This window comes from Mustelus asterias, chromosome 20 (assembly GCF_964213995.1).
Source record: "Mustelus asterias chromosome 20, sMusAst1.hap1.1, whole genome shotgun sequence".
Classification (NCBI taxonomy): domain Eukaryota; kingdom Metazoa; phylum Chordata; class Chondrichthyes; order Carcharhiniformes; family Triakidae; genus Mustelus; species Mustelus asterias.
Window position 1 is genome coordinate 59,092,198 of NC_135820.1, and position 13,688 is coordinate 59,105,885.

The 13,688-nt window shown below is 43.3% G+C and overlaps 1 protein-coding gene across 1 annotated transcript in view; it reads left to right on the plus strand.

Annotated features, from left to right (window-relative positions):
- The window catches only part of dnmt3bb.1 (DNA (cytosine-5-)-methyltransferase 3 beta, duplicate b.1), a 233,427-nt gene that overhangs the window by 103,683 nt on the left and 116,056 nt on the right, over nt 1-13,688 (plus strand). The window contains exon 6 of the mRNA XM_078236641.1: nt 7,703-7,870. Coding sequence (XP_078092767.1) covers nt 7,703-7,870 — 168 coding nt within the window. The remainder of the gene's footprint in view (nt 1-7,702; nt 7,871-13,688) is intronic.

Here is a 13,688-nt window from a genome sequence, read left to right on the forward strand (position 1 = left end):
AACCAGGCTATGTGCTGCAATCTCACCACAAAAGATCCATCTGCTTGCCAACTCTTTATTTGAGCACTTCCCTAACTTGTGAGATAGTGTGCGGCATGGTGACTTAGTGATTAGCACTGTTGCTTCACAGTCCCAGGGACCTGGGGTTTGATTCCGGCCTTGGGTCACTGCCTGTGTCGAGTTTGCATGTTCTCCCCATGTTTGAGTGGGTTTCCTCCAGATGCTCTGGTTTCCTCCCACAGTCCAAAGATCATAGAATCCCTGCAGTGCAGAAGGAGGCCATCCAGCCCATCGAGCTTGCACCAACCACAATCCCACCCAGGCCCTATTCCCGTAACCCCTCACATTTACCCTACCAATCCCCCGACACCAGTGTTAATTTATCATGGCCAATCAACTTAACCCACACATCTTTGGACTGTGGGAGGAAACTGGAGCACCCGGAGGAAACCCACTCAGACATGGGGAGAATGTGCAAACTCCATACAGTGACCCAAGGCCGGAATTGAACCTGGGACCCTGGTGTCGTGAGACAGCAGTGCTAACCACTGTGCCACCGCACCGCCCTATATGCAGGTTAGGTGGACTGGCCATGTTAAATTGCTCCTTGGTGTCCCAGATGTCTGGCTTAGTTGGATTAGCCATGGTAAATGCAGGGGGTTATGGGGATAGGGCAGGGGAGTGGGCCTAGGTAGAGTATTCTTTCTGAGGGTGGGTGCAGACTCGATGGACCAAATGGCTTCCTTCTGCACTGTAGGAATTCTATGTAGAAACTCTATGAAAAGCTATCTATGTAGTCAGCAAGCTATATTCTCAACGCTCTCCGATACTTCAAATTTGTTTCCGTCTGACCAAAATATTGAGGGTTGTCGCAAGCCATGTAGCATAATCTAAGGTTATTTACCATGTCATTCATGCCTGTACTTAATCCTGCTGCCAGTTTGACCACTGCTGAACGTCTATTTTTTATAATTATATGAAGGCACCAATAACTCACAACAGATGGTGTAAATACATTGTGGATTCATTTATTAAGACTAGGCACATATATACATGGATAGGAATCTTGTAGATCTCGCAGCAGAATTGTGTATACTATGTTCTGCTTTCAGGCCAAAGTGAAACTGAGGCTGGATATCATAACACACTTCCCTTCTAGTGATGCCATGCTGCTCTCCCTTAAAGACACATGATGACCAAAATATTCCCCTTACAATTGAATCCCCTATAAGTATTGCATTCCCACATTCCTCCCCTCAGCAGCAGAACCAACCGAGGTGCAACGGATTTGGCAGTTGCTGTTTTCCCCTGAAAGGCCATTCCCCTCAACGGTATCCAAAATGGTATACCTGCTCCAGCTCCAGCTCTGAAACATCTCCTATAACTCTTCTTTATCCCCCACAGAAATGTTTATTCATTCATATAGAGCAGCTTAATGACTGGGTGAACATACAGAACGACACTTATAGTCAGATTTATTTAGTTCAAACAGTACAGTTTGTCCCTGGCAGGAATGCTGCAATCTTTTTGATTTAAGGTAGTCTTGTCAACCACTCCCCCCTCCAGCACTGTCCTTTGAATAATCTCTGGTAGCCAGAGTCCAGCTCTTATGTCCCACATTCTTTGGTGTTTGCTTGTAACTTGAAACTTCTTGGATAATGAATCATTGTTCGCTGTCTCCCCAGACATAGCATGATATTATTCAATAAATGAAACAGCTGACACATCAACATAATATTTTGAACCAATACTTGTAACTAAGCTCAAGATCCAAGGGTCAGCCTTGCTTACTCAGTTAAGCTTCATATATATGAAAACTAAATGTATTACATTCATTTTCTATAAACTATAATAGCTGATAAACAACTCCATACTTGTGTATCCTTTAAACCACATCCACTCCTGTCAATATCATTTAAAACTGTATGAATTGGTTTCTCCACTTTAGAACGAACAAGGTATGAGCTTGTGAGCAGGTAATCCAATTCTCAGCTGTAGTTAATCATAGAAATCATAGAAACCCTACAGTGCAGAAGGAGGCCATTCGGCCCATCGAGTCTGCACCGACCACAATCCCACCCAGGCCCTACCCGCTAATCCCTTTTTTTTATCATAGAAATCATAATAAAATATTAAACCAGCTAAGCATTCAGATGATGTGCTTGTACCTCTTCATTAGCGATTTATGGGATCTTGATGATATTGCTGTCTCACACAAATTTCTGTCATCAGTTTATCAAAATGTTATTGTTGTTTTGATCTTGTAAGAAATTAAGAGATAAAATTTGAGGCACGTTCTTTGGTTAATAAAAGCATATGGCATTTCTGGAACTTTTTCAATATGAAGGACGTAAATTCATTGCCACCTTGCAATCTGTGATCACCAAGACCATTGCCGTTGTAGTTTCTTTATTTATAGAGTTCCACCTTCGGTCCATGTGGTAGCAGTTCTTCTGCAAAATAGTCATTCTTGAGATGAGTTTCTGTATAGAGAAACAAAACTGCACAGCAATGTATAAAATCACTAAACGTAGTAAAATTAAATATTAATAGTGAGTAATTGTGTTTAATCAGTTCTACTTATGCATTAAAATAGTTAATAAATTGCCTTTTTAGCTGCGTTAAGGATATGGCTGATGATAAATGCTGAGTTGTTCAAATTCCAGAAGGGAAACTTTGAAACAACTACCTTCAACCGTGTTTGCAATTTGTATAATATGAGGAGAGGTTTGAAAATCCAAAAGATTATGTCCCCAACTCTTTTGTGATGATTTCAATGAAGTAAATGTTTATTAAGAAATGGAAGAAAAAACAATAAAGTGAACTGGAAGTACACTTAACTAACGCAATGGCTTTACACAGTATCACTAGTTTCAAACAATTTTATCTTAACCTTCACAGCTAACTCCCCAAATCTGATCCACAACACCTTATAGATATTAAGATCAATAAAAATCCAGTAACCTTTACTGGTGTGTTTAAGTCTCTTCATGTTACTTCCGAGGTAACCCAGCAGCTTGCTTTTCAAATCAGGCTTCCTTCACACACTGATGGCTGGGTTCTTAAAAAAAGCTCCTCTGCATAGGTTTCAGTTTCTCCTTAAATATGTTTTCTCCACTGAAATCCCCATTTCCTGACTTAATTTTGATAGAACTGCACTCTCACAGCCTTAATTACCTTCATCTCTTTATTTTAGCTTTTAGAGTTTAAAAGAAAAGTAAATTCCTTTCATCTATCTTCCCCATGACACCTTTCTTTTTCACCTTGCATCTCTTTCTTTGAATCCTTGACAACCTATTCAAATCTGTTCATGTTCTGTACCCATTGTTATAAAATTGCCATAGGTAAACATTTATTTGCAGTGTTGATTAGCTCATTAATGTATCAAATGCAATAGTTAAATTCACACTGTTCCTGCGTTAATTATCTTAATCACATATTCTCACAACTTAAAATATATAACCAGAACATTACCAGCTGAAAATATTCCAATTTCTTGGATTTTGCTGAGATGTTTTCATGACAGCTGACAATTGGCATACCCTCACTTTGTAGCCTATTGTAATACTTTTGACATATTGTATCGTACTTGATTAAAACTTACTGGATAAATTTGTGTCAACAGTAATTATCTGTAAAGTTGTTCGTGCAAACCTTTTCTACTAATTTAATTGCAACCAATTGCAGACATGTAAAGCAATTAAGTCAGGTCCATACATAGTTCGATAATGGTTTTCAATGTGCATACCCTGACACTTTTTCAATTATAGACGCCATCTTTCATCATTTTTTCCAGGTGCAGCAAATTGTGGATAGGATACACTTACTGGACCAACAGTTTAATAGTAGTCTACCATTTGATATGTAGCATATATTTTGCAGTTTTTTCGTATGATCTGCAATGATACACAGGGCTTCATCTATTTCACATTTCTTTTTTAGATCTGCTTTTTCACTCCACTTCACAGCTGAAATCATGTGCTAATTGTTCTTAATAAAGTTAAAGTTTATTTATTAGTCACAAGTAGGCTTACATTCATATTGTAATGAAGTTATTGTGAAAATCCCCTAGTCGCCACACTCCAGTGCCTGCTTGGGTACACTGAGGGAAAATTTAGCATGGCCAATGCACCTAACCAGCACGTCTTTCGGACTGTGGGAGGAAACCGGAGCACCCAGAGGAAACCTACATAAACACGGGGAGACCGTGCAAACTCCACACAGACAGTGACCCAAGTCAGGAATCGAACCTAGGTCCCTGGCGCTGTGAGGCAGCGGTGCTAACCACTGTGCCACCGTGCCACCCATACCATGTGCATGCTCATTAAAAGAACAAACAGCAGCATTACTGTGAGCACATTCTTATAGCTGCTCAGTTGTGTGTTACTTATTACATACCTGAAGTCCAAGAAAGTATACTGAGTGAACGTCCTCTCAATGTGTGACAAAGTGGGTAATACTGACTTAGGTTGATTTTTCTGTCACCTTTTTACACGATCACAGTAGTGAATCAGCCACCTGTTTTACATCCCTCTTGACTTTCATTTCTAATGATTTCCATCGGAAGAGATGCCCATTTTGCACTATTACCCAAAGTCAAAATTTTGATTTGATTTATTATTGTCACATGTATTAACATATAGTGAAAAGTATTGTTTCTTTGAGCATCCTGTTCCTAGAGACGGAAACAAGAGAGTGCAGAATGTAGTGTTACAGTCATAGCCAGGGTGCAGAGAAAGATCAACTTAGTTCGAGGCAGGTCCATTCAAAAGTCTGATGGCAGCAGGGAAGAAGCTGTTCTTGAGTGGGTTGGTACGTGACCTCAGACTTTCGTATCTTTTTCCCGATGGAAGAATGTGGAAGAGAGACTGTCCGGGGTGTGCGGGTTCTTTAATTATGCTGGCTGCTTTGCTGGGGCAGCTGGAAATGTAGACGGAGTCAGTGGATGGGAGGCTTGTTTGCATGATGGATTGGGCTACATTCACGACCTTTTGTAGTTTCTTGCGGTCTTGGGCAGAGCAGGGGCCATACCAAGCTGCGATACAACCAGAAAGAATGCTTTCTATGGTGCATCTGTAAAAGTTGGTGAGAATCGTAGCTGACATGTCAAATTTCCTTAGTCTTCTGTGAAAGTAGAGGTGTTGGTGGGCTTTCTTAACCATAGTGTCGGCTTGGGGGACACACCTAAAAACGTGAAGCTCTCGACCCTTTCTACTTTGTCCCTGTTGATGTAGACAGGGGCATGTTCTCCTTTCCGCTTCCTGAAGTCGATGACAGTCTCTTTCATTTTGTTGACATTGAGGGAGAAATTATTGTCACCGCACCAGTTCACCAGATTCTCTATCTCATTCCTGTACTCTATCTCGTCAGTGTTTGAGATCCAACGGTGGTGTTGTCAGCAAACTTGAAAATCGAATTGGAGGGGAATTTGGCCACACAGTCATAGGTGTATAAGGAGTTATAGTAGGAGGCTGAGAACACAGCCTCGTGGGGCACCGGTGTTGAGGATGATCATGGAGGAGCTGTTGTTGCCTGTCCTTACTGATTATGGTCTGTGAGTTGGGAAGTTCAGGATCCAGTTGGAGAGGGAGGAGCCGAGGCCCAAGCCGTGGAGTTTGGAGATGAGTTTTGTGGGAATAATGGTGTTGAAGGCTGAGCTGTAGTCAATAGATAGGAGTCTGACATAGGTGTCTTTGTTATCTAGGTGTTCCAGGGTTGAGTGCAATGCCAGGGAGATGGCATCTGCTGTGGACCTGTTGTGGCAAACTGTAGTGGATCCAGGTAGTCCGGGAGGCTGGAATTGATTCGTGCCATGACTAGCCTTTCGAAACACTTCATAATGATAGATGTCAGAGCCACGGCCGATAGTCATTAAGGCACGCTGCTTGGTTTTTCTTAGGTACCAGGATGATGGTCGTCTTCTGAAAGCAGATAGGGACCTCAGATTGTTGCAAAGAGAGGTTGAAGATGTCTGCGAATACCCCCGCCAGCTGATCCGTGCAGGATCTGAGGGCTCGTCCGGGTACCCCATCCGGGCCAGTCACTTTCCGTGGGTTGACCTTCGAGAAAGCTGCTCTAATATCTGCAATGGTTGCTCCAATTAGTTAATCTGAATCTAATAATTAATTAGTTTGGCAAAAATCTGTTATCCAGACTAAAGTATCTTGCAGTTTTTATTGTTCAGCTTCACTTGAATATCCACAATAACTTTCCCATGTTATTGTGGTTTCCTGACCTTACACAAAAATGCAAAAATACTGCATTGCTCTTAAAGACGTTAAAGGTGAGACGGTAAAGATAAGGTTTTAGGTAAATATTTTTGTGGCTGAGCAGATGTTTGTACTCAAGTGCTCGTTCATGCCAGGTATTTTGTGATTTGGTCTAAGAATGCTCGGTGACTGGACAATCCTTCTATGAGATGTGAATATATGTGAGCTTTGTAGACTGGTGGAAGGGGTGGGAGAATTAGATGAAATTTAATATCTGTAATGGAGGGATCATTTGGTACCAAGGAGTCAGATTTAAAAGTATTGATAAGCACGTGAGAACTGGAGAAGGTGTGATTTTAATTTTTGTCATGTGCCAAAGGCAAACAGATCGTCAGATGACCAGATCGATGCTGTTGACACCTTATTTATGTAAATGCTCAATATTGTTAAATAATTCCACCACCATTGACAAAAATTTGTTTGAACATCAAATGAGGCCACTCATGCCCTGCCTCCCTTGAAAGCGAGGTTGGAGAATTTGGCGTGCAGCTAAATCTCCATTCACTGCAGCGGGACCAGAAAATCCTGCCGGCGTGAACTGCCACAGAATTCCGGCCCAGATTTCCTGAAGATCAAAGGAAATGAACGTAACATTAAATCGAGCAACAGTCCCACATTCCTCAGTTCCTTGCCTCATGTGCTATGGATTTATCTAACATTCCATCAGAAGATATGCAAAGGATTTGACTCTTTTTCTTCTTAAATCTATTATGCCTGGCAGTCGAGCAGTGTGATTTTTGCTGCCTTTCAGAGTAGACTGGGGTATGTGGTGGGCATCCTATGTTGTGTGTATTGTGACGTAGCATACATAATGAGTATTGGCTAGTCCCATGGCATGCTATCCATTTCATACTGTGTATGAAGCCTTTCTTATTGCCGACTTGGGGCTCAAATTTAGCTCTGTGCAATAGCATGCATTTTGAAAGGCTTAAAAATCTTGTCCTTGGTCTACTTAGGTAAAGTGCCTTTTTTGCTGTGGACACATTTTCAAAGCACTGAAGAAAACCCAAACAGTTAAAACATTAACCTGTTTTCCTTTTTTAGATGCAGTGTAACCTAATGTGCATTTCTAATATTCAAATTTTATGAAACACAAGGCTAGAAATTCTTGGTTACATTCTCAAAACTTTCCACTTTAAGTTAATATAAAACCAAGAATAGGAGAATTTTTTTACAGGCTCTTGAAACTGATCTAAGTTGTTTGATATGGTCAACCTCCAATTCCATTAAAAAAGTACAATTTATTTTTAAAACACTGATTTTTTTTCATAAACAGAAGCAAGCTGATACATGATTTGAAATACTGATAGGGAGCTAAAAACATTATGGTTGACAGACATGATTTTTCATTGACGCGTAACATCAAACATTTTGTACAAGAATGTTGTTATACTATGTGATTGTTAGTTGTTTCTTGATATTTTTCTTTCCAGCTTCAGAAGACCAGGAGAACCCCTTCTGAGGATTTTGTAACAGAAAGTCCTGTCATTGACCTCACTACGGAGCCTCTGGAGAGTAATAAGATACCTTCAAATCAGGCAGAGGAATTTGTTTGTGAAAATAGTATTGTGAAGGCTACAGAAGAAACCCCTCAGTACCAGGTAAAATTCTGTTTGAATACTCAGATATGTATTCTGGTCACCACACTACCAATAGGATTTGGAAGCTTTGGAGAGAGTACAAAGAAGGTTCACCAGGATGTTCTCTGGTCTCGAGGACATTGGCTATGAGGAGAGGTTGAATAAACTAGGATTGTTTTCACTGGAAAGATGGAGGCTGTGGGGAGACCTGATAGAGGTCTACAAAATTATAAGAGGCATAGACAGGGTTGATAGTCAGAGGCTTTTTCCCAGGGTGGAAGTGTCAATTACAAGGAGGCCCAGGTAATTTGCCCCCTTGTAATGAGAGGGGGAAAGTTTAAGGGAGATGGGCGGGGGACGTTTTTCATGCAGAGAGTGGTGAATGCCTGGAACGCGCTGCCAGAGGAAGTGGTGGAAGTAAGCACATTGGCAACATTTATGAAACGTCTAGATGGGTACATGAATATAGAGGGATACGGACTGTGTAAGGGTAGAAGGTTCTTTTTTAGTTTAGTTAGGGTATCATGATCAGTACCGGCTTGGAGGGCCAAAGGGCCTGTTCCAGTGCTCTCCTTTTATTTGTTTCTTTGTTCTATAAAGATTACATGAATTTGGCTGGGCAATCAAGGTTGACCAATCAGAATCTGCCTGGTTTGAATTGAAACAAAAGTTTGGCAGTTAACTGGTGCATTCTCCAAGGGAACATCTCAACCTCTTAGAGTCCACTTCCCAACCAATCAGCACTTTCTTCTCGTGTATTGTAAATGGTTTTTCCCTTTATAATTGGCATTCTTGCAAATCTGTCCTAGTGAGTGCAAGGGAAAAAGCATCACCAGCTTTTTTTCAGCAATACTCAAGTTCTGTATTACCACATGAATTAAAAGAGAACTTCATTTGAATGACCTATGTAAAGATCATACAGTACAGGTTTTATGTTTTAAGACTTGTACTATCGCAAACCAATTAAAATCAACATTGACTTAGCAATTTTAGTCGGCAACTAATACATCAAACTAACTTCTTAACACAATAGAAAATCCCACACTACATTTGTGCATTGTCCACCACTCTTTTTAGACATGTGGGGGTGATTCTCCCAAAATAATTCTAAGTGTCAAATTTGCTAATCTGGTTTTTTCAGCGGAATTTTCAAAATGAATCTCTCACATTCCGTATGCTGCAGAGTGCTCACGCGTGATTCATGGAAAACATCAGGGGGCAGGGCCTATTCCCGCTGGAGAGACCAGCAGCAAAGCGCTGAGCGAGCCACTGCGCATATGCTGATCTGTCAGCGCCGAGATCAGCACATGTGCAGTAGTTCCGCACTGCCAGTCTCCCGATTGTTGGCCAGTCCAGTGGACCCCCATCACTGGCCATGCGACCCACCCTCCCACCACAGCCCCACCGCTGGACCCCGGATGTGTCTGACCTCCCCCGCCCCCCCGCCCCTCCCCGCCTCGATCCTGCACCTCCCCGCCCCCAGCAGTCCTGATCTCCCAATTTCCTCACCACCCTTAACCACTGGCAGTCCCGATTCTTCCCCCCCAACCCCCTGCAGCCCTGGTCCCCTTGCGGCAGGCTAAACACCCCCCCCCCCCCCCGCCCCCACCACCACCACCATCCCGATGCCCAGCCTGATCGCTGGCCTCCCTCCCTCTGTCACCAACCCGAGTGCAGAGTAGCAATGGGATCCCCCCCACCAATCTTCCTCTCCGAGGCCCTGCCCACCATTAGGGCCCACCCCTTTGGCACCACCCGATGCCCCTTGGAAAGTGCCAGGTGGCCTGGCTGGCACTGCCAAGCTGGCAATGCACGGGGCAACCCCCTTATCCCCGAACCTCTGGGGGGCCTCGATGGCCCCACTTAACTCCAGTGGGATCGGGCGCCGTTCCTCAGAAGTGGGGAGCTATTGTAAACCCTGCTGGAGTGAAACGCTCCTGGCAGTGGGGGGAGAGAGTTAGCGGACTTCAGTCCCGGGCCCACTAATGAAATGCAACTTGTATTATAATGCTGATTTAAATAAATTATACAGCTCTGCGCCGATTTCTGACGAGGAGCTGACAGCGCCGGAAATCCGGCGGCTGGAGACTCACGGAGGCCGTGGCACCCAGCAAAAGCAGTGCAGTGGGCTAAGAGAATCACTCCCGTCGTCTTAAGTTTAAAATTCACCTCCACCTGTGTTAACAGGATTCTTTTTCCCTGCTTCACCAGGGTGAATCTTTCAGTGTTCTTTTATACACAATCCTCATCACTCAACCCTTTGAGAATAATTGAATGGACTCACCAGTTGTAAATCTCCCTCTGATTATTCACAGTAGCACAGTGGTTAGCACTGCTGCTTCACAGCGCCAGGGACCCGGGTTCGATTCCCGGCTTGGGTCACTGTCTGTGTGGAGTCTGCACATTCTCCCCATGTCTGTATGGGTTTCCTCTGGGTGCTCCGGTTTCCTCCCACATTCTGAAAGACGTGCTGGTTAGGTGCATTGACCCGAACAAGCGCCGGCCGGACTGTGGAGACTAGCGGAATTTCACAGTAACTTCATTGCAGTGTTAATGAAAGCCTTACTTGTGACTAATAAATAAACTTTAAAAAAACTTTATAGTCTCTAACTATTCACAGTCCTCCTTTCCTCGACCATGGATTCGCTTCTCACCAGCCCTTCACTTGATGATTAGCACAAAAGCAGGTTTTCTCTTCTATGTGGCGGGTTTACTTTCCCTAACAGTATTTTTTGTTAGGCAAGATCATCAAGAGTTATGGATCAATGTGATATGGAGTTGGGATATGCAGCAACCATGATCTAATTGAATGCAATCAAATTATCATGCACTTTCTCCTTGAGTCCATCCCTTCCCACCGGCAGAATCTTCTGGTCTCGCCGAAGGTGGACACTATGGCAGATTTCCCGGCGGTGGGATGGGAGTGCAACGCAGAACACCCTGGACGTTGGCCGGAGGGACCAGAAGACCATGGTGGCCAGTGGCGAGCTGCCTCGGCCGACGGAAACATGGGGGTGGGTTAGGGCAGAAAACCCGCTCTCAGAGTCTGCGAGCTGGATTCTCTGAATTCGCCTGCGGCTGGAATTCTCCAGTCCCGCTGCAGTGGATGGAGATTTGGCTGAGTGCCAGATTCTCTATTCTCGCTGGCAGCAGCTGCAGAATTCCAGCCTGTAAGTTTACAGCAGCAAGACCGCTGTCTTTTCCTTTATGCCCTTGGAATATGTTTTGACCTGCCCCCCACCCGCCACATCCCCATGGCTACCAGATCACATGGGCTTATCACTGGGCAGAGTACAGCACAAGTTCACTTATCTTCCCCCCTCACATGGGCTTATCACTGGGCAGAGTACAGCACAAGTTCACTTATCATCCCCCCACACCCCACCCCCCTCCCCAATTCCAGGGCATTCTGTTTTACCTTAAAGAAAAAGAGACAGTTTAAAATATAACCATCTTATAAAGTCCAGCGGTCATATCACCAGTAATTCCAGAACAACACAATGCGCTAATGCTGAAGATTTGCTGGTGAACATCCTTAAATGTTTATATCCATTAGATATTATCAAGGTCAATACTGAAAATATTTCTATACCAAGTATCCTTACCTTGCACCACTCTGAGGTTTTGATGAAGGAGAAAGTTGTGACATAAGCCTTGAAATAACACTGCATTTTAACAAATTTAACTTGTGAAATTCCTTCCTATTTGCAGAGCAACGAAACCATTTATTTTAAAAGGGGTATTACCTCAGTTGAAATAGAATAAAAATGACACACAATGTTGCTGGGTAGGCCAGCGTTTATTGCCTATCCTTAATTGCCCTTGAGAAAGTGCTGCCTTCTTGAACTGCTGCGGTCTCTGTTCAAATGGAATGTTTATATCGGTAAGTTTTGACAGATTAACTTCAAGGCTGGGGTTTCTTGAATCCAGCACAATTTGGCCAAGCATACAACTGGACCTAGTGTCCACTGAAAACAAGCACATCTCTTCTACCATCAACAATTTTACAGTATTATTGACACATATTTCAGTATTAAAGTGTATTATGAGCACTATTCAGAAGATAAATGTTTGGACCCATAATAGGGAAAAAATGATGGAGCTGAAAAACCTTTCTTAAAAGTTTGGTATTGATCCATTGTGTGATAAGGTGCCATATTGGGGGTGGGGGGGGCGGGGTTTAGGGCAGAACATTGGTGGGTTATATTTATGTATCTCTTAGATGCTGGCTCACAGCAACATAAAAGTTAGAAATTTTCAACAATTCTTTTTATTAAGCAGTGTCAACAGGGGTTATGGATCAATGGCGTTAAAACACAGAGCAACCATGATCTAATTGAAGGTGTAAGGACTGAATAGGAAGTAATGAAAGGTTTGCAGTTACATCGGAATAAATCAGTGACAAAGGATGTTGTGGGCTGTACAATAAGCTATGCACAGACAATATACTGTAATGTTTTCACTTCATCTGATTTCCTGGTAATTGTATTGGAAACAATGTGTCACCTTTTTACAATATGGCATAAGTGATTAAATTGGCATCTATATTTGCATTTGATTATGAAAATCCTATGTTGTTTAAATGCTACATTTAGTAATGTTAATTTTACAGTGATATGCAATATTATATCACCTATTAATTTCCTTCTGATAGGAACAGACAGGCTTTTCTGCAGCTGCAGGCATGACTCTAGGATGGTATGTTACCACCATTGTGAGGCTCAAGGATGTCACTCAGTGGCTGAGCTAGGAAAGAAGTTAAAGAGTAGGACCTCAAAGGTAGTAGTAATCTCTGTTTCACTCCTGTTCCCTTGCACTGGTGAGTACAGAAATAGGTGATTAGTGTAGATGAATGCATGGTTGGAGAGATGTTGAAGGAAGGAGAGCTTTGTTTCACAGGACATTGGAATCACTTCTGGGGGGGATGAGCCTGCACAAGCCCAACAGGCTACACCTCAACAAAGCCAGGAACAATATTGTGGCAGGGAGGTTTGCTAATACAGTAAGGGAGTGTTTAAACTAGCTTGTCAAGGGGCTGAGAACCTGAGCATAGGTTCAGAAGAGAGAGAAGCAACGCTGGAAATGGAAGGGAAATCAATAAGGGAACCGCCTGGCACGGTCTCCGGATGCCGTTGGGCAGCACAGTGGTTAGCACTGCTGCCTCACAGTGCCAGGGACCTGGGTTCGATTCCCGGCTTGGGTCACTGTCTGTGCAGAGTCTGCACATTCTCTCTCTGTCCATACGGGCTTCCTCCGGGTGCTCCGGTTTCCTCCCACAGTCTTAAAGACGTGCTGGTTAGATGCATTGGCTGTGTTAAATTCTATCTCTGTGTACCCGAACAAGCACCGGAGTGTGGCAACTAGGGGATTTTCACAGTAACTTCATTGTAGTGTTAATGTAAGCCTACTTGTGACACTAATAAATAAATAAATTTTAAACTTAAACGTTAGATGATATATTGCAGACATGATGGAGAGCACAAGAACTAAGAAAGGTAATCTGATGTTTGGAAAATCAAAGCAGCTCCCTGAGGCTGTTGAACTACAATCGTCAGCCAACAGGGAGCTCCACTTAAACCCCATGTCCTGGGGTCCATTCGGTTCCTGTCCCCACTGGCAGTGCTGAGCTTGTCTCAGCGCCTGTTTCATGCTGACCAGCAGTTAATTGGCCAGCCAGTGTGGAATTGCTGTCTGGAGCCGATTGCAGGCGGGAGTCGATTTCTCATCCACTTCCGGTCCTGCTGCTTGCACACACACTCACACATACATACACACACACACACACACACACCCCACCACCACCACCACTGCCAAGCCATAAAATTCAGGCAACTGAACA